This window comes from Tetrao urogallus, assembly GCF_951394365.1.
Source record: "Tetrao urogallus genome assembly, chromosome: 1".
NCBI lineage: Eukaryota > Metazoa > Chordata > Aves > Galliformes > Phasianidae > Tetrao > Tetrao urogallus.
In genome coordinates, this window is record NC_136813.1 from 182,851,488 (window position 1) to 182,873,448 (window position 21,961).

Consider the following 21,961-nt stretch of genomic DNA (forward strand, 5'->3'; position numbering starts at 1 on the left):
ACCACACTCTGAGTAAATCATTTCTTCCTAACATCTACCCAAAATTTCTCCCTTTTAAAACCTTTCCCTTTTGTTATATCACTATCAGATAGAGTTAAAAAAAAAAAAAAAAATTTCGCCCATTTGTAGGCTCCCCTTCCCAATGGAATGCCACAATTAGGTCACCCCAGTGCTAAAGTTCCCCGACTGAACAAGCCCAGCTCCCTCAAGCTTTCTTCACAGAAGAGGTTCATGCGGCCACACTTTTCAAGCCTGTCCTGGTCTCTCTGTATGGTTCCCTTCTTTCACAAACCCTAAAGGCTCACTGGAGAAGACAAACCTGAATTTAATACGCTTGCCTTGTAGGCTCTTGCACGTGACATTCTGACTGAAAAAATATCCTAAAAGTCAGAAAGTTTTGTATCATACAGATTCTACGGCGCTGAACTGGGTTTACGCGGTGACGTTTTGCGGCGGGGCAGCACAGAGCAGCTGCAGGGATCACTCCTATGCCCAAAGCCGGGCAGCCTCCCCACATCGCATCAGAGCCAGCCGCCTCCAAGGGCCCCGCCGCTGCACACAGCCGCCCATCCACCAGCACGCAGCTCCGGGAACGGGACTCGAACGGCTCTCAGCAGTAAGGCAGTAGGAGGCGACGCACGGCGGATGGAGACGTTCGCGGCCACGAGCTACCGAGGCCATGCCTAAGGAAGTCGAACACCCCACCACAGGCGACTCTCAGTCTCCGGAGTAACCCTATAGGCATTAGAACAGCCTCTCCGAGGCGCTCCCTCCTCAACACAGTGAAACCTCTCGCGCAAAGCCATTTAAATTCGAGCCCTCATCGCCCCCCGCCCGCACCCAGGTGTGCGGGGCTGGGCGCTGACGTCACGCACACGCAGGACGGACCGAGGTTCGCGCCCGCGTTCCGTTCTCTACCTCCGGCCGCTCGATGCTGCACGCAGGCGCGCTCGCGCCCGCCCCGCCCTCCCCCGCGTGCACGCGCCCGCCCCCTTCCTCTCCCTCCCACGGCGCTGTGGGCTGTGCGCGCCGCCGAGAACTCCGGAGGGGCGGGGGCGGCGATAGCAGGCTCGAGGAAGGGGAGCGCGGAGCGATCGCTTCCGCCGGCAGCGTGTCCCCGGGGACGGATCGAGGGAAGCCTCCCCCTCCCTTCGCTGTGGTGTTTTTTACGATTTTGGTGTTGTTTTTTTTTTTTTTTTTTTTTTTTTTTTTGCTCCGCTCTCCCTTTACTTGCGCGTGAGGTAAACGTGGTGCGCGCTGCCTGCGCTTCAGGTGGGGAAGGAGGGAGAAAGAAAGCGGGCAGGCTCTGCTTCCCCCCGCTCCTCAGCGTCTCTCCGGAGCCCTCCGCGCCCCGCTTCTCCCCGCGGCGAGGTACGCGGCCCCTGCCGAGATGGGCTGCACGCTGAGCGCCGAGGACAAGGCGGCGGTGGAGAGGAGCAAGATGATCGACAGGAACCTGCGGGAGGACGGCGAGAAGGCGGCCAGGGAGGTGAAGCTGCTCCTGCTCGGTAAGGGCGGCCCCTGGCCGGGCCGAGCTCCGGAGCTGTGAGAGCCGAACGGAGGGCGGGGGACCGCGGAGGTTCCCCAGCATCGCTCCCCAGGGAGCGGCGGCGGCGGGGCGCGGAAAGGGCGCGCGTGGCTCCTCGGAAGCGTTGGGGGCGGAGGGGGGAGCGCAGGTGGGCGCGGCGGGGCTGCAGGCCGGGCCGGGGAGCGGTTCCGAGAGGCTGGGGCTTTGTTTAGAAAAGGCGCCGGCTCCGCGTGAAGGGGGTGAGATCTTGAACTTCTGATGTGGGTTCCGGGTACTTCGGTTCCGAGGAAGAGCTTAAGGGAATTTTAGGTTGGGAGATGTTTGTTTCGTGTGGAACGTCCCCTTCTGAAGCGTCGGTGTAAGAGTGAAGTGGAAGAAGCGTCAAAGGAACACGAGGCGCCGTCTGACTTCTTGCATTGTTTTGTTTTGGAAGTTGGTTACGTTGCTGAACTTGTACAACGTAAGGTCAAACCTTGATGGGTTATAAAGTGTGTAATAGAGCGGATCACTGGAATAGGGCGATGAGGAGCTGCACAGAGAAGCTGTGGATACCCAACCTCAGGAGGTGTTCAGGGCGGGTTTGGATGGGGCCCGGGTATCGATCTGGTGAGCATCAGCCCTGTGCACGGCAGGGGGTTGGCACTGGATGGCCTTTGAGGTCCCTTCCAGCCCAAGCAATTTCATAGTTCTGTGCCATCAGGTCTTCCAGATTTTGCTCACAAGTTACTGGAGCTAGCAGCTTTGCGTATTTTAAGTGATATGTTTGTGTGTAAAGATAAATGAAGTAAAATTACTGCTAAAAATCACTATGAAAGGGGAAGCAATATTTAAATAGAAATGCCTTTGTGCAGATCTAAAACTGTTGTATGTGTTGTGGGCAGCTGAATCCTGCAAGATGTGTTGTATTGATGTTATGGGGAGTTTTGTGTTATGCTTTATGGCTTAACTGCACTGGATCCTTTTAACCCATATTTTAAAAAAATAAATATATACAAAAAAAATTTGGAGTTTCAATTTTCCTTGTGCTGCTACAGTTCCAAGCATGGTTTCTGGTTTTTGAAATACTACCCAATTTTCTCTCCTCCATAAATTTGTCTTCCTTGAGTGGAGCATTCTGTTTAGTACAAATCTTGCTGTAGTAGAACTCAGTAACTTCTGTCTGTTGCAAACTTGTAAAATAGCTGCAAACAGGTACAGGGAACTGAAGCACTTCCCTCTGTGTTTATATGAAGAAATTAAACAAGCTAGTATGGTAAAGCAAACTTCTAAAAAATGTATGTACAGATTTAAAATTCTGCATATGAGGGGAAGAAAGCTTTTCTCTTCTCTTTGCTTTCCAGAAAGCGTTAGGCTGTTGGTACTGTGCTTAGTCCTGTGCAACTTTGTAAGCCTGGAGTCTGTTGCGTGGGAAGGTTAGCCTCTGATCAGCACTGCAGAAAATGTCCTTTTTCAAGAGATGCAGAGTAGTGGTTTGTATATGCTCTGACAAAGCACTAGAAATAATTTTTCAGAGTTTTGCTGTTCTGTACTGAACTTCAAATAGACATAGCTAGTCGTTACGCTATTCTGTAAATGTGGATAATGTCTTCTATAAAATTTGCATTAAACTTGAGAATGAGCTGTTTTCAGTGGCTTAATATTCTTGTGTACAAATTTATATGCTAGTAGCTTTTTATATGAATTCTTTCTGATACAGATAAGCTTTTGAGGAATTTGTTTTCTGCTACAGTCTACTGAAATCTCAGGAAATGAAGCTAATGCTCAAATACATGCATTTCCTCACCTTACGACTCAGTGTAGTATTTCCCTTCAACTATTAAAAAGTGAAAATGAGCAGATGAAGAATTTCTAGGGCCAGAGCTCAGAGTAAGGCTTTATGTATACATCTATGGATACATTTATGTATTTCAGATCCTAATGGAAGCTTTTCTGTTCAATTTCCTGTGTTAGCTGTCCTAAATGTTATATGAATGCTTTATCTGATGGAAAAACTATTTTGAGTTACTTCCACTAGTCATTTTCTTCTTGCCACTCATTTTCCCAATTGCTTTTTCTGCCCATATGTTGTAGTTTGTCATCAACTCACTTGTATTCCTGCATCTATTTATGGGCTTGTTCTACTAAAAAGATGCTGAAATAAAAGGAAAAGAACAAGTTGTGGTCTGCTGACAGGAAGATATGCCATGTGAGAGGCATCTGAAATACCTTGCTTATGTAGAAACAGTGTGTAGCTCTGTGCCGAGTACTCAGTAAGGCAGTTGTACTTCAGGATCTGTAAAAACTATTTCTGTATGGTGATTAGAGAATCCTAGTGAAACTTGAATTACTTAGTGTGTTAACTGAAGAATAGGTTTATAAAATTAGTCTGTTTCTGGCTTACAATGGAATTAAAATAAAAAGCTTTTCTGAAGGTTTTTCTAAGCCAGGAAGTATCATTGATTAGAGGGAGCTGTGATACTGCTGTGCGTAAACCATGACTTTGTGAATAATATCACTGATCTGTGGTAGATTCATGTTTTGTTCTGTATCTAGGAAGAAGCAGTCATATTCAAGCTGTTCTAAACGCTGTTGGTTTGAGTTGTCTAACCTTTTAAAAACATACTATCTGTAAATTGGTACTGCATTTTGTACAGGTTTGACTGTAGATCATGCTTCTGTTCTTGGAATAAAAGTATTGGATTTGGACCAGTATCTGTGAAAAATATTTTAACCTTGTAATTCACTTCAATGTTATATGCTAACAGCAGGAGAACCTTCTCTGGAAAACTTGAAAACCATCTTCGTTATTAGAAATAAGCTGAACTTCAGCACATAGCTGAATGAGCCAGCTGGAAAATGTTTGTGTATGGAGCTTGGTGATTTTTTTTTTTTTTTTTTAGTTATAAATTATTAAATAAGCTGCTTTCATTTAAATGGCTTTTATCCATATGTCTCCTGTTTGTGATGAAGGGTTTTTTTGAGTTTCCATGAAGTGTAAGTGCAGTCCAGTATGATGTCCAGTGCTGAAAAATTTAACATTCCAAGTACTTTTCCTTAAGCCCTTAAAGTTTGTGTCACTGGTATTTCTTAAACTTGTTTCATGATTATTTGAGGTAATGTTTGTTTCTTTCTCAAAGATAGGCTCATGTATCTATAGGGTAAACTATATTTCTGAAAAACTGCGTATCTTCTATCTTAACTGCCTTCCAAGAGAGGGAAGCAAAGGAACCAAGTTTTTCTCTTCCATGGTGATTTTTTTTTTTCTTTTTTTTTTAATTTCTGTATTCGCAGTAGGGGGAGGATGTGAAAGAAATACTGTGATGCTTGCAGAATGAGTGTAATTCTACTCATTTCGGGAGGTGGTGGCTCTTTGTAACTGGTCTGTGTGCTGCATTAATATACATGTGATCCAGATCAGGTGTGGATTTGCAAGTACGTTTCAGTTGAGTTAGCCAAAGCGCATAAGACTGAATTCAATGCCAACAGCAGGAGGACAGTACCTCATTTAGTAGAAAGCCTTCTGGTATGAGATTAACTCACTGAGTTTTATGAATACATTCAAACTGGCAGCATGAGTTTACAGGATTAACACATTTGTCTTGTGGATCATCACATTTTTTATCTAATACAATAAATTAAGTGCTGATGTTCTCAGTATCACTGGAGAAGGCAGTAGGCCTATTCTTTAGGAGAGGGTTCTGGGATCCACGAGGCCACTGATTATGTGTGACAACTGAAGTTGTCTTCTTTCTGGATAGTCAGGCTTCCAGGGACTTTGTAGTCAGGACCAGCAGAGCTTCTACGTCCCTTATCAGATTCTTATGGTTCACACTCAAACACTGTTGCCATGTTCTTGAAAAACCTATTTTTCAGTTTAAGGCAGAGCATTCCTTTTTTTTTTTTTAATTGTAGTTCTCCCTGCTGCTGAAGGCACTAACTAAAATTATATTCAGTTCTAAATTTTCCCTTCTCAAACATTTTTTTCGAACTGCTGTTCTTTTGTTCCAGACCTTCATATTTCTGCTCAATTGACTCCCACTGCATACTCATCTTTCCCACAGTGTCATCTTCACAGTCCTTGGCAATACACGCCTTCCTCCAGACCTGACTGCACAATGGACTGAAAAAAAATATATATATATGTATGTGTGCATTATGTACCATTAATTTTCTTGCCTTTCCTCCAGTGTTTTCTTTCTCCATACTCAGATATATGTCTCAGTTACTGGAGCTCTCAAAGCCTTTTTCTCACGAACATATATTGCACCTTTCAGGAATTCTTACCTTTTCTTTGTAAGTTATGCCAACCTCTATTGTAGTGGTCCAAAATATCCCTGGAAACATTTCCTGCCTGACCTTCAGTCACAACTATCTGTAGAATTTAAGTTCAAATTTTGTTTAAGAATTTGTTACAAGATAACTTAGAAGTGTTTAATTTTACTTTTGGTTTATTATAGAATATTCCATTTGCAAGTGACCTACAGGGATCAACTCCAATTGCCCAACTATTTCAATGGCATCCACAAGATAAAATATATTAAGGGCATTATCCAAATGCTTCTTGAACACTGTTGGGTCTGAGGCAACAACCACCTTGCTAGGAAGCCTGTTCTGGTATTTGACCACTGTCACAGTAAATTTTTTTTTCCTCATGTCCAGGCTGAATCTCCCTGTGTGCAATTTTGTGCAGTTTCTATGTGTTTACTGGGGAGAAAAGAATTGCTGAGGACGAAAAAAAGAGGAGCCAGTTGCACAGAACAATGTCATTGTTGCTTCTCCTTTTCTCCAAACTGGGCAACACAAGCATCCTCAGCCTCTCCTCACGGGGCATGCCTTCCACCCCATTGAACCAGCTTTGTTGCCCTCTGCTCCAGAGACATTTGAGGACCTTAACATACTTTTTATATTATGGACCCCATATAGGCACACAGTATTTGAAGTGAACCCACAGCAGTGCTAAATGTAGTGGGAGAGTTACCTCTTTGGACCGGCTGAGTAGGGTGTTTAATGCACCCCAAAATGTGGGTTACCATTTTAACTATTGAGCTGGTGGCTCATAGTGAGCTGCGGTCACCAGTGCCCACAGATCCTGTTCTGCTGAGCTACTCTCAGCCATTCCTCTCCCGATCTGTGTCTGACATTACTCTGTCCCAGGTGCAGCACCCAGCACCCATTGCTGATTGCTCAATACTCCAGCCTGTGTAGATTGCTGTGTAGGCTGCCCAGGGAGGTTGTGGAGTCTCCTTCTCTGGAGATGTTCAAGACCTGCCTGGATGCCTACTTGTGTGACCTGGTGTAGGGAACCTGCTTTGGCAGGGGGGTTGGATTCGATGATCTCTGGAGGTCCCTTCCAACCCCTACAATTCTGTGATTCTGTGATTCTTCCAAGTATCATCAGTGGATTTGCCAAGGATAAATTCAACTTCTGCATCCAGTTTTCTGATTAAAAATGAATAGGACTGATCCTAGGATTGAGCCCTGGGAAGCACCACTGGTGGCTCGCTTCCAGCCAGGTGTAACCCCATTCACTACAACCCTTTGAGCTCTGCCATTCAGTCAGTTCATCACCCAGCATAGTGTGAACCAGTTCATCTCGCAGCTGGACACTTTGTCCAGAAGGGTACTGTGAGGGATGGTATCAAAGGTCTTGCTGAAATCCAGAAAAATTACGTCCACTGCTTTCTCTTCATCCTCTAAGCAGATGACTTTACTGTAGGTAATCATCAGGTTAGTCAGACTGGATGGACTTTCCCATCGTGAAACTATGTTGATGATGCCTGATAGTAGCTTTGTTGTTTGAATGCTCCTCTAGGACAATCTTCTCTATAACTTTTCCAGGTACTGAAGTTGATCTAACAGGGTGTGCCCACTACACATCTTTTTCTTCTTTGTTATTTTTTTTCCCCCAGATGTTCTGCTGCATGATCTGTTTAAATTTAGATACTTCTTAGTAGTTCTGAAACAGAAACTGTCTTGTATTTTAACATGGTACAGCTGAATGCTGGCATCAGGATGTTACTTGTGTGAACTTCTGTGCATGACTTGTAATTATGTTCATGCAGTCCTCAAACCGTACTAAATACAGCAATAATTTGTAAGGACAAAGTCAAAATTGCTAGATTTCCCATTGCATACTGTTTCTCCTTGCTTTTTTATAAGGAGACTCATGCATATACAGAAGACTGAGCCACTTAGATGTGTGTTTGTATAATTGCAGTTCGGGTTTTTGTGCTTGTTTCTCTCTTTGAATTTTGGTGTACTAATTTATAACTTTGGTCATTAGTGTGTATAGACTTCTAAAGTACAATACAGATTATCTTAGCGAAAGTTTATAATATCAGTAGGATTGTATTGTGGCTTTCTTTTTTCAGCATTCTTATGAACAGTTTGCTTTAGTATGTATGCTTTAAGATGGGGCTAGAGGAAAAACCAAGCATTTTGTACTGTGCTGTAAGACCAACAATGCTTGCTTCCTTTTTTTCTCTCTAGTTTAAAAGGTGTAGTTATGGATTTATATCTTTTTGCTTTTATATCAGGCACTAAAGAAGTTTCTGGATTTTGAGAGTTGTGCAATAGATTTCAAATGTTTATCTTTAAAGAGAGATTTCCTTCAAGTTGTGTTCTAATGCTGTGCGATTTTTTTTTTCCCCCTCTTGAATCAGAGACAAAAAAAAGAACTCCAGTAAATAATTTTTAGTAAGCAGCTCATTTCCAGCATTAACGCTGCCTCAGGGCAGTACATACATTTTGTAATACACCAACTTACTCGGTTTCTTGTTATTTTTTTCTGGGAGCACAGTTTATTGTATCATCATTGTGCTAATATGATAGCTTCCTACAGTTCTATGAATTATGTTACTGAAATGATCTTGTAGTGAAGCTAACCCCACTTTTCTAAAGAGTTATTCTTCATTAACTTCAGACTGCAGTTTGCAGTACAGTTCCTTGCCTAGTTGTGTTGGCACAACTTGAGCTCAAGCTTCATGCTATAAATTTAGGCTGTTCTGATTTATATATATAAATATATAAATATAAGTAAATATATATATAATAATTTCTGAGGTAGCTCATACTATTGTTGCCATATTTTACCCTCTAATTGTCTTGGTATTCTATAAATACCAGGTATTTTGAAACCAAGCCATCAGTCTGCTTCAGAGGTCGTGAAATTCTAAAGTGAGTTTTGCTGCTGTGAGTTTGATAGATATCTGCAGTGTTTCCTGTAATGTGCTGTCTGGCAAATGTCAAGGTAGAAAATGAAAGTAGAGAAGAAAGATTAGAAATGTTAAGTGTGAAGATTTTTCTGCCATGGAAACGCTGCAATAAAGATCTGAGCTGACTTGATAATCAGCTATTAGAAGGCTTTTTCCAAAATGTATATAGGAAAGCCTGTATTGATGGAAAACTTGCTATTCTGAGCTTGACTCTTAGTCACTGACCAGCTTTACTGAGCTCAGCTGTTCTGTTTATTGTCCTTGTTTGTTCAGTGTCCTAGTGTTGTCTCAGGCTTTGTGTAAATTACTGTTTCGTTATTCTGGAAATGGAAATTGGTTGGCTTCACCTGAGAGATTGTGTATCCGGAAAGAAATACCTTAAACTGGTAAGGGATTTTATGAGCTCTTGGAAAATTTGGGACTTTTAAACATGTGGGAGCAAGAAGTTTTGAGTTTGCTGCTTGGAAAACTGTATTTTTTGAAGTGGCTTAACTTGGTGACATTTCTGAGCTGAAGGATGTTAAGATGCTGAAATCATTTAGAAAAACAAGACACAGTAGCATACACTTTTTACTGAGACAGCTTTGTGTACTAGAAATAGATGCTTTTGCAGTAAAAGACTCATGATATCACACAGTGGCTGAGGTTGGCAGGGACTCTGGCTCCGTTTGGTCCAAAACCTGCTCAGGCAGGGGCAGCCAGATCAGAGTGTCCAGAACTACATCCAGGTGGCTTTTGAAGATCTCCTAGGAGGAAACTCCTCATTCTGTCTGGGTGAACTGTGCCATTACTCAGCCACTCACACAGTAAAAAGTGCTTTTGTGATATTCAAGTTGAGTCTCTTGTGTTCCAGTTTATGCCATTGCTTCTTGTCCAACCACAGGGCTCCAGTGAAAAAAATGCCTGGCTCCGTCCTTTTTGTCCCTTGCCTTCAGGTATTTAGACACATTGATGTGATCCCTTGAGCCTCCTGCAGACTAAACACTCCCAGCTTTCTCAGCCTCTTCAGTACTGAAGCGAGTTGCTCGGAGAGGCTGTGGAGTCTCTTCCCTGGAGATTTTCAGAAGCTGCCTGCATGTGGTCCTGGGCACCCTTCTGTGGATATCCCTGCTTGAGCGGATCGCCTCTACAGGTCCCTGCCAACCTTTCCAGTCTGTGATCTGAAAGCGTTGTAAGTTGAGGTCAATTTTTGACATCAGTTCATTTTAGTTTTTGAATGTCAGCCCTTTACTCTTTGGGGAAAAAAATGCAACAAAGGATAGGTTTAGTTATGGCTGGGCCTTTCCTTTAAAATAACATTTCTGTGGAGTCTTTAAACAATTTGTCTCAGTGTCTTTCTTTCAGGATCTCAATTGTTGGGGTAGTCTGCCTTACAGTGTATGAAAACTTTAAAGAGACTTGTTAAGAGGTTTAATGTAAACATTTATTAGTATACATGAATTGCTTTCCTTTCCTGGCTTTAGTAATTGAAGGGTTAGTAAACCTTCAGGTAACACAATTTCTTATTCATTTAGCATTAACCTGATAAATAAGTAGAGATGTTGATATATGCACCTATCCTTTTATGTAAGCTGTACATTTATATTGAGAGATGTGTGTAAACTGCAATATTTTGTATACCTACACAAATTGATAATGAAATTAGTGCTTTTCATGCATCTATTTTATTTAAAGGAATCAATGTTTGAGTATACAGTGCTGCAGTTTATAAAATAAACTGTATGTCGTTACTTTTTCATACATGCTTTTTAGAAATGCATTATTGCATTTGAAATGTGTAATAGACTTAGCAAAGGTACCTGACTACATCTTTAGTGAAATGTAACTGTATCTAGGCAACCAAATTGGACGGGAAGTTTCTACAATCATTGCTCTGAACTGATTGCTTTTAAAGAAGTCATCAATATATTGTAATGTAAATTCCAGTTCTAACATGGGGAAGGAAGCACCAGCATGAAAATCTCAGCCCACCTTGCAGCAGAGGACTCATGAACCTCTTCCGTGAAGGCAGGTTGAGGAGAATTGGGTGTGTTCAGTCTGGAAAAGAGGAGGTATGATCTCATTGTGGCCTTCCAGTACTGGAAGGGAGCTTATAAACAAAAGTGGGACTGTCTTTTTATGTGTGCAAATAGTGATAGGATAAGGGGGAATGGTTTTAAACTAAAAGGGAAGATTTGAATTAGATGTGAGGTGGAAACTTTTTTACTCAGTGGGTGATGAGGTTTGTCTGGTGAAGTTGTGTATGCCTCATACCTGGAGATGTTCAAGGCCGGGCTGGATGGGGCCCTGGGCTGCCTGATCTAGAGAGTGGCAACCATGTCCCACAACAGGAGGGTTGGAACTAAGTGATCTTTAAGGTCCCTTCCAATCCAAACAATTCTGTCATTCTATGAACTTCATATGGCCTGTTTTTTGAAAGGATTGAATGCGCAGCTTGGAATCAAGTGGCAATCTGTATCACTTCTTTCATGAAGTTTTTAAAGCAATTTCTCTCATACATCTGTCTGCCTATCTTTTTCTCTTACATGGTTGAAGCTGATGTGATACATAACAACTCACGTTATGAGCTAAACAGATTACAATGGTACGGAAATACTTTCCAAGAATAAGAATCTTGCCTGCTTTGTAAATACATGTTGGAATGCCAGAAATAAGTAGTCTCCATTGTTTAATAGTGTAGTGACATAAATAGTTACTTGGCTATGGGAACTGTTGTGTTCCTAAAAGGAGAAAGCTGTTGCCACATCTGGCTGAATGATTTTGCACTCTCCCTGGTACTTTAATATGTTTAAGTCAGTTTTGTGCTGGTTTAATAGTCAAATTAGCTATCCTGTTTTGACTTTGTTTTGCTGCTAGAGTGGTCAGTCTTAACTGATATTTTTTAATGGTCTGGTCAGCACCTGAGTAACTGCATAGTGAGCAGCAGAGATATGTGCCTGATGCACATGGATTGCTAGAAGTGAGCAGCAGCAGATGGAAGGTAAATGGATGCTGAATGAGATGTTTCAGTTTCTGCATTTCTCTGTTAGAATTTACTATAGGATTGGAGTAGCAATAATGTTGTTTGCCTGCAAAATCCAATTGGTAGAGTTAAACTTATTCAAAACTCATTATTTTAAAATACTGCTATTGTAGGAAAGACTTTTCAGATAAGAGCACTTAATTGGAGAAAGGAAGTGTGAGCTTTGGTTTCATTCCAAGTACAAGGAGAGTCAAACGTGTTTCCGTATTCTTCTGAATGCACTTTTAACGTATAGGTTACACTCTCAAGTGGGAAAAATTCTTTTTTATCTGGTGCTTTGTGAAGAATGCCATATGGTAGTGAGAAAAAGATAATGATCAGCTCAGTGTCCAAACAATAGAGTGCTCAGAAGAGTAGAGATGTTAGTTTCAGTTGCCACTACTGTAATATGGGAACAAAATGAGTGGAGTATTAGAATGAAGTTTTAAAATTTGCTGTGATTGAAGGTGAATGGCTTGCAGTAACAGAATTGAGAACAAACGAGACAATTGTCTCAATTAGTTGTATGTTCTGTTCAGTTAAATATCATTTTGAATTCTCATTGATTTCTCAATCTACCATGATGTGTGGTACAAGAGGACCGAAAGTAAGCTGCCTAGTCTCATTTAAGTGCTGCCTGTATTCTTGGTGTTTTAAATATTTCTTGAAGCATTTTGAAAATGGATTTATCAGCTCTGTGCTGCTTCAGTTACTAAGCCTTAACAAATCCAGTAAACCATTATATACCTTCTGAAGCTCTTAGTGACATTGACAGGGATTCCTTCTAATGTGCTTTAGTGCCTCAGTGTTTGCTAGCAAAGGTTGTCATTTAATTCCTAGATGAGAGGCTATCTAGATTATTTCCTGCCTGCTGTTCTGGAACATAGTGCCTTTTGGTGTTAGATCAAACCATGACAACATACTTGTTTGTTTTTTCTGGTCTTGTTGGGTGTGACTGCCTGTTTGAATGGATTGAAATCTGATAAACCTGAAAACTTTAACACTTTAATTTGAGACCAACTATTTATCTCAAAGTCTATTTAAAAAGAAAATTGATTCAATGCTATTAAACACAGATAATTGTGTCTACCTGTAGGAAGCTTTGTGGGAAAAATACATGTGTGTACAACAGAGTGTGATTGAATATGCACTCAAGTTTTCTTCTTTCAATTAAAATAAAAAATATGAGTTCTAAAAATAATTCTTTTTCAAAAAGATCAGTTTGGGTAGCAAGACCCTTTTTGTTCAGCATTTCAGGCTGTATCAGTTTGTAAATCTGCACACTTCTGATGGAGGTAGAGCCCTTCTTAAAGTATATGTATTTTGACTGCCCACATGCTTATTCTTGTTTTTCTGGAGCTCACAGTCCTCATGCTATACAAGGTGAGAAACACTAGGCGTGCTAGACGTGGATGAAGACTAAATTTGTGTGAACCAAGGTTTATTGCACTACTTTTACAATATGGACTAACTTCAGTATAACTGCATTTGTCCTTGTATAAACTTTGATGATACCCATTTATCTTATTTGCAAGTGATACCTTGGTATCACATGACAAGTAGAGCTTCAAAAAACTAAACAAAAAAACAATTAAGATTTACATGAGATCTTATGTTTTGAGAGGAATGCATCCACCTTGCTTTCTGATTTTTCCCAATTTTTTGTATAGTTACAGAGTAAGTGCGGTAGAGAATAGAACAGTACTGTTGTTTGGAATTGCGAGGAGCATGAAGTGAAAATATGCTGTGAATTTTAAGTTACTTTGTTGTATGTTTTTACCAGAATGATGTGCATGGTGTCTGCCTCTACTGCAGCTATGAATTTTTTGTGAAGTTTCTTTGGTTGTGATTACTGATGGTCTGCTTATCTCTCTGCTGTCTCAGTCACTGAACTTGCCATCTTCTCACAACATGTCTATTATTCAAAGAACAGTAAAAGGCTATGAAGGCCACCATGCTGTCAAGAGAAAAAAGACAATTTGAAGTTCTAGGTATTTAATTATACATGTTAGGTATGTTGTGTACTGTTGGCAGAGGTTGACGGTAGCTGTTGTAAACGTTGTAAGACCAAAGGGGGTGATTATTTCTGGTGGACTGTATAGCATTTATCTGTATGGTTACATATAATGTCCTCTCAGACTTGTTCTCTAGGAGGTCTTTACTTGTATCCTTTCATAGTGTGACTTTGAATTATGCAGTGATTATTGTTTCTGAGCATTCTACATGAATACTTATCTTAGAAGAGGATAACTACTTTTACTTGTGCTTTTTAGCTAACAAATTGAAGTTTTAGTTTTGAGGAGTAGGTCAATTATTTACTGTTCTGCTAGAAACACCAACAGATTTCTGGATTTGGAATTTTTGCAAGAGTCCCAAAATTTTCAGAGGCTCACCTCTGATTCATTTAAATAATCAGCTGCTAAACTTATTGAGACACACTGTTGGGTGCTTTGACATTCAGTAATCATGCATGATGTTTTTTAATAGCCCTGATTGTCATCTCTAAGCGTGCATCTATTCCCCTAATTTTTGACATAATTAACGTTTATTTCAAAAATTTTAGCCTCAAGTTTGTTGTGGTCCTTGCGTGCCCGTCACCTCGTACTTTTTGTGTGAAGTCTTGCATATGTATTAATTGAAGAAAATCTTCAGAATTTAAAGTATGGTAACACTGTCCCTTGTCTTGTAATGCAGTGGTTCTACTTTCTTTCAAGAGATGTCTTGTACGCTCTTAACAGAAATCTTCCTTAAAAGTAGCTTCAATTCTAAGGTACTGCATTTCCTTTAGAATATTTCACAGTGTTTCTGAAACATGCCTGGGATTGTGCCAGAGCTCTCTTTGGGATGATTGGTCCACAGTGTAATTACAGTAAAGGTGATGCAGATGATGTTAGAAGTAGCTGTACAGCCATTGATTTGAAGCAGTTGAGGAATATGGATGTAAAAGTAATTTCGAAGAGTTAGCTGTACTTTATCTTCAAAAGCTACACACATAACTAAAGTTGTCTGCTAGATTACCTTTCTTACCACATCCATCAAATTGTAAGAATAAAGATTGTTTCATAACATCTTTGTCATAATAAGATTTTAAACACTATTAGAGAATTTGGAATAACTGGAAACTCAATTTGTACTTCTAAAGATAAATGGAAACATGAACATGAATGGGAAGTTACCTTAAAATCTGCACAGTAGGATGTCTTGTGCACATTTACTACAAACAGCATTCTTTAAAGAGTTCCAGAGGTTATAGTGAATATAAAAATTCACATTCTTTGCTACTTCGGTACTAAATTAATAAATATGGTTTTAATAACAACTTTATATTTTTACATTAGTAATAACTTTAAGTCTTTTATGTAGGCTAAGTTTATAGTCTTTGGTTGTATAGACCTGGCTAAGCACACAGGATGCTAATTTGAGTTACTCTGCAGTTGCTTATTTAAAAACATTTTATTAAAAATAGTGTTTAGCTGTCTACCATTGATTTCAAAAATTTGGTAAGGGTGATACTGAAGGCTTGGGAAAAAAGTAGTGGCTTAAAATTAGTTCTTAACAGAGATGGTGAATTATAGGTTTGCTTAGTGCAGTTGCTCTAGAAATAAACCAGCATGTGGCTGCTGTAACTTTGAGAATTATCTCAGTTCTTTCATCTGAGTCAGTGTCACAATTTTAGAATCTGTCATTCTTGTGGTTTCAGCGAATGATGTAATCTGGGATTTACACTCCATTACTGCATGTTGAAGTTACTGAAATGTTTCCTTCCAGACAACAGTAACCGCAGCTTCTTTTTTAAGTCATTCAGAATTTTCTGACAAATTCTGCGAGTTGTAGAAATTCCAAAACTAATATCACTAAATGTATAATGAGTATTCTTGTAGGAGAAAACTTCTGCTTGACTATATGAAAACATTTGGGATGGGGGAGAAAGGAACATAAAAAGTCAGCCGTAGTAGCTGCCATAGAATTAAGAGGAAAGCAAGATGGTAGTAGATAGGAAGTATAATTGCCATGAGGTTTCGAAAAGACAGCACAAGACAAAAAAGAAAACTTTGTAGGGGCAAATATTCTTTCGTAGAGGCTGGTGCTGAAGAATATTCCATTTGGTGGTCATCCTGGATGGGTGGCAAAAGGTTTTCACTGTGGATTTTTTGTACTACTGTGGATGTGTTTGTGAGTATGGTAACGATGATTAATAACTTGAATAATAGCTAAAATAAGTCTCATTTCTGGTAATGTGTCATGAGGTAATAAATGTAAGGAGGTTATATTTGCAAGCTGTTTTATGAGCCCTGACGCATTTGTAAGAGTTGACTGGCCCCATCGCAGAGACAGCACTTTGCTTGTGCTGTCTGTCCTCAGTGATAGCTGACGGCCAGGCACCATTCATCTGGTCCTCCAACAAGAAAATGCCAACATCTGACAGGAGACTGAGTTGGAGAGTTGTGGGGAGAGGGTTTTCAAGAGATGAATCCAGTAATTTATTATTAAAATGTAAATGTTGCCTGCTTTATCTATCTATCTATCTATCTATCTATCTATCTATCTATCTATCTATCTATCTATCTATCTATCTATTTATCTATCTATCTATCTATCTATCTATTAAGTTGATTTGGTACAAATCTGCTTTGCAGTCTGAAAAGCAGCCAGTTTTGTATTAATTACTCTTGTCTATACTTGACCTCTTCTCTGGCACCATACAAGACTATTTCATTTGTCTATAGGTTCTGTTCCTTTTGAGAATGATCTGATGGTTCAAAGCCATTCCTGTTCTACTCTTCAGCTTTTATGTAACTCTTCAACTAGTTCTTTGCCCCAGATTTAGACTACAATTATTTCCGTGTTAGTATTGCCAAAAATATCTTTGCACAATTAGAAATTGTTGTACATAACAGTTGGTTTCCTCCAAAGAGGGATGCTATGTATGTGAAATTGTGAAGTTGTTTGGACTGCTTCTTATTTGATGTGTGAGTAGTTTATTCAGTAAGCAATTATTGAGTCTTTCACAAATTAGAAATGTTATACCTATTAAGGTATAAGAATGTACAAGCAGCAGTTTTTGTGCTTGGTTTCATAGAACACTTGCTGGTGAAATCTGTTGTTCTGGAGTGCTTGCTATGTAGGCAGCATGTGGGATAGTAAATTGTGAGACTAATTTAAAGTAAGATTTTTGATGACGTTTTTTGAAATTATGGAAATACTTATTTTAATTGGTTTTGGACATGGACCTGCTTCATTTGAAAAGTAAATGAAAGCAGCTTGCAGAACCAAACATTGTTTTAGCTCTTGCTTGTTTGTATTTGAACTTTGATACCCCTACTCAGTTTCTTCAAAGTACCATACATGCAATTGATCTGTTAAGCGCTTGGAGTTTTTTGAAGACATTTGGACATGAAGAAGCAACAAGTTGTCTCTCTGTTTCCAAATTTGAAAGTTGTCTTCAAAGAAAAACATCAGTATAGTTCAATGTTTCTTACTAAGTTACAGTTTGTGCCATGAAGGATGTAACGCGGTTAGTTTTGTGCCTGAACTGAGTTAACTGAATTCCCAGAGTGCTGTCATACATGTCAGCTCATACATGTCATACTCATGCTGGATTAAACTAAGTAACTTCTTTGGATTCCACTAATAGCTGTCAAAGTGTTGAGATGTGAAGATAAAGCCTAATTACTGTGAGAGAGAGGACTTCTCAGATTTTTGTACAGTCAGTAGGGGAAACCTAGTTCTTCTGTCTCCTTGTTAAGTTGTGCTGAATAAATTGGACATCTTTTGCTTTCAAACTTTGTTGGTTTGCAGAATGAAGCATAAGGATCTACCTTTCTGGCAAGCAGGTATAATAAGAGTATTAGACTTAGGTGATGTTACACTGAATTATATCAATGAAAGTTTTTAAGAAGATGCTGTGCTTTAAATGACATTTTCATCAGATATGTTGTCCTCTGATTTTTCTCAATAGGGAGCTCCTGTGGTATCACAGAGGGCACCAAGTGCCAAGAGAGATGAAAATACTCATCAGTTATTCAAGCCTTATTCTACTGAAGTGGAGATGACTTAATAGTTAACTAACTTTCATTTAAAACTAAGCAGTCAAAAAATCTCTACCATTCTTTCAAATCTGGAACTGGTACTCTGCTACTTTTCTGGTTAGAGCAACTCTGCCATCTCTTTTTTTATATCATTTGTCATTATTCCATTTTTTAATTGCTCATATTTATTTTTATATTACTGTCTGAGCCAGTAAGGCTCTCAGCATTTATTGGCAGTAGTGAAATTGCAATCAAATATCACACTGATGTAGTACCAGAAATAATAATTAGTATTCTTTACTAAATGATAGAGGACTATACATGCAAGACTGTCTAAATTTGGGCAGGGTTTGGTTGTGGCAGTATGGCTATCTTTGACATGTTTTATGCATCTCCCACATGAAATATTTAATGCTGCTTGCTCCTGAGTAATATTTTCTAATACAGTTCTCATTTTGCTGTTAAAGAACTTATTCACACTGGTGCAAAGGAAAGGACACTTTTTTTTAATCAGTGCAGCTTTGCATCTATAAGAAAACCTGGCTGAGCTCTGCGTTCTGGAATGCAACAATTGTCAATTTCTTTTCAGTGTGGGACAGTGAGTAAGGTGTCATTTTCAGACTTATTTTGAAGTATTATTATCAAGCTGCAGACATTTTAGTATGAAGTAAAAGCAGAGATATTAAAAAAAAAAAAAAATCAAAACACTCTTCCCAATAAAAAGAACAGAAAAATAAAGGAAACAGCAGCAGCAAAGAAAAACTGTTTCTATTTTGCAGTTGACAAAGTAGGTAAAATAGGAGACTGCATCTTCCAGAAGCTCATAGTTAATGCTATGTACACTGCAATGAATTGCTTGGGTTTTTTTGTACGTGTTTTGAATGTTTATGGTTGTATTACTAAAAGAACTTTTATGAGAATTCTAGGTGTTTGATGTGATTTAGTACTAACACATAGTGGAAGATGGACACGCAACTCAGGAAAAACTGAGTCAATTATATATTACATAATAAATAATTATGATCTAATAACCAGACCTGACACTGACCCGCTCTGTTAATCAAACGTTAAATGTTTAAACAGAAAGCGCTTCACAAGGTGATGTAATTACCTCTGTCTGTAGAAAGATGATGGAACAGCTTGTTCTGGATATCCTCTCCAAGCAATTGGAATGGAAGTTTGTCAGGAGTAATCAACGTGGATTCACCAAGGGGAGATCATGCTGGGCCAACATGGTAGCCTTCTATGGCTGGTGGGGGGAGAGCAATGGATATTCTGTACCTTGCTTTAGCAAGGCATTTGACACAGTGTCTCCACAACATCCTTGTTAGGAAACTTAGAAAGTGTGGGACAGATGGATGGATGGTAGGTGGATTGAGAACTGGCTGACTGGCAGAGCTCAGGGTTGCCATCAGCGGCACTGTCTGGTTGGTGACCTGTAACTAGCAGTGTTCCCAGGGGTCAGTGCTGGATCTGGTCTTGTTCAACATCTTCATCACTTCTGTGGCAGCTCAGAATCTGAGGGCTATTGCTGCTCGGTATATTGTATGTTTATCAAAACCATGCCTTTTACTTGGACATCAGGAGAGAGCATAAACCAGTCTTAGACCGAAGTTGGCAGTTGCTTTGTTCCATAGCAGTGTAACTGTACGGTGCAGGAGCTTCTGCTGGTGATAAGTTGTGCTGTGTATTGGAGGAAAGGAAATCTATCACATCAATTGTGGTGCTGGGGAAGGCTGTGGGACAACTCTTATCTGACAAATAGTTCAGAGCTGGATTCAGCCTACTATGATGTTACATATTTCATTTAACCTACTAGGCAGAAATGGCCTCCAGTTGCATCAAGGTAGTTTTAGGAAACACTTCTTTACAGAAAGAGTGGTTAAACATTGGAATGGGCTCCCCAGGGAGGTGGTTGAGTCAGCGTCCCTGGATGTGTTTAAGAGCCGTTTGGATGCGGTACTCGGAGATATGATTTAGCAGAGGGTTGTTAGAGTTAGGGTACTATGGTTAGGATGCAGTTGGACTTGATGATCCTTGAGGTCCCTTCCAACCTGAGTAATTCTGTGATTCTATGATTCCAAATGGATTCATTACACAGTAGTGAAAGTACAAAATATTTTATTAGTTTTCTATTTAAGTTGGAACACACCTCTAGAAGTCATCAGTTTCAGTCCTTGGCTCAAAATCGAGCGAGCATCAAAATTACGTAAGATTGCTCAGAGCCTTATCCCATTGCATCTTGAAGATCTGCAAGACTAAGTTTCTACTTCCTGTACAGACACTATGTTCCAGTGCTTAACAACTTCCCCTGGGATAGTCCCATTTTCACAACACCCTATCCACATCTCTAGAGTAACATATGCTCCTTCTATTTGCTACATGTCTTTTTGTTGTTGAGAAGTTTGGTTCTGTATTCAGCTGTCTTAAGTGGCTTTATAGAGGAGAAAGCAATTACATCCCTCCAGCAGTCTTTTCGAGATTAAATAGTCCTCTTCTTGTAGCTTACCCTTTAGTGCCATACAAACCAGTTCCTTATTCATGTAAGTGGCATGCTACTGTTTTTGTCTTGCTAATTTCATTTTTGGGATGCTGAGGGGAAGAACACAAGGTGCTGAGATACAGCCTCATGGATACATACAGCTCAGTTGTCTAACTTCTTGAGGATCCTTTGAACAAGCAAACACCTTTGCTCTTCCAACACTTAGACTGCTTCCTGGCCTCTAGAACTGATATTGCCTTAATTTAATGACTTAATGCAGATGTATTCCATCCTGATGTTCAGGTCAACAATGAAGATGTTAAATAGTGTTAAACAAATATTGGCTTCTGAAGATTACCTCTTGTAACTAGCTTGCACCTACCCTTACATTTAGATGGGCCATCTAGACGATGTTTTAGACATCTTGAAATCATTCTTTATTCAATGTGGTACAAAGAATACTACAATGATATTGAAGACCCTGCTAGAGGCACAGTAAATTACATAATTGTTGTTCTACATCCACAGAGCCAGCTGTTTCCACATTAAAGCATTACCAAGTAACTTAGAGTTGGTAAATCCTTCCTTGTTTTTGCCAATCACATTCTTGTCCTTCAAGGACCTGGAAATGGCTCCCAGGAATATTTGCTCTATCAATTAGTCTGAGGAACAAGGTGAAGCTGGCAGCCCCCCCCCCCCCCTTTTTTTTTTTTTTTTTTTTAGTATGCTTTTAGGCAATCTTTATGCTTTTAGAAATGCCATCAGGTTGTCTGAAGTTTATTGCTCTCATGCACAAAAAGAACAGCTTTGCAGGGTTGAGTGATTTCTTGTCAAAATACCTCAATTTTGAAACTTAGCTAGAAGCATTTAGGTCTTTATGTTAAAAAATAATTTGTAATGTGTTTGGAACAATTGAAGTTCTTTGTATTGGTTAGGTATTTGAAGTGTAGAAACAAAAATTGCATGTGTTCTCAAAGATGAGCAAAAATGTAATGAGTTTCCATTTATTTTTCAGGAGCTGGTGAATCAGGGAAAAGCACAATTGTCAAACAAATGAAGTAAGTATAGTAAAATACAATCATAGAGAGAGATTTTTTTAATTTGAATAGAGAATTTATTTTTTTTTCCTTCCATAGGATTATCCATGAAGCTGGTTATTCAGAAGAAGAATGTAAACAGTACAAAGCTGTTGTCTACAGTAACACCATTCAGTCAATTATTGCTATCATTAGAGCAATGGGGAGGTTGAAGATAGACTTTGGTGATCCAACCAGGGCTGTGAGTATTGAAGTAAACATGCACGTGTACAGCTGAAATATCCATTCTTTTTCAATTTCTGTCCATTGTTACTTCCTGGAAAATCTCTTCATATCCAAAAGGCCTTGTAAGCTAGAAGGTTTGATAAAGAAGAAATTTCGTTTAGTTTCCTACGTGAAGTAGAAGTGCTCTATTGAGCAATTAACTCTGAGTTGATTTATGACAACTATTTTGTTTAGATACAGTCCTCCAAATTCTACGTAAATCTGAATCTTAGGGATTTTTTGAAAAATAGTAAGCTTTGTAGTCGTACTTCCTAATTTTTACTTGTGGGCTGCTATAAGTCCTTCAAGATGGACATCTTTGCTTTCCTTAACAAAACACAGATTAAACAGGTACACATGTAGCTGTTCTCTGCACTTCAGAATTGCATCACAGACACAGTAGTGCCTAAAACGTTCTCACCTGTGG

The 21,961-nt window shown here is 39.6% G+C and overlaps 1 protein-coding gene across 1 annotated transcript in view; it reads left to right on the top strand.

The window, feature by feature from the left end:
- Nucleotides 1-1,390: 1,390 nt before the first annotated feature.
- The window catches only part of GNAI1 (G protein subunit alpha i1), a gene marked incomplete at both ends in the record, with an annotated part of 31,744 nt that continues 11,173 nt past the window's right edge, over nt 1,391-21,961 (top strand). The window contains 3 exons of the mRNA XM_079548252.1: nt 1,391-1,508; nt 21,249-21,291; nt 21,370-21,511. Of these exons, the coding sequence (XP_079404378.1) occupies nt 1,391-1,508; nt 21,249-21,291; nt 21,370-21,511 (303 nt within the window). The remainder of the gene's footprint in view (nt 1,509-21,248; nt 21,292-21,369; nt 21,512-21,961) is intronic.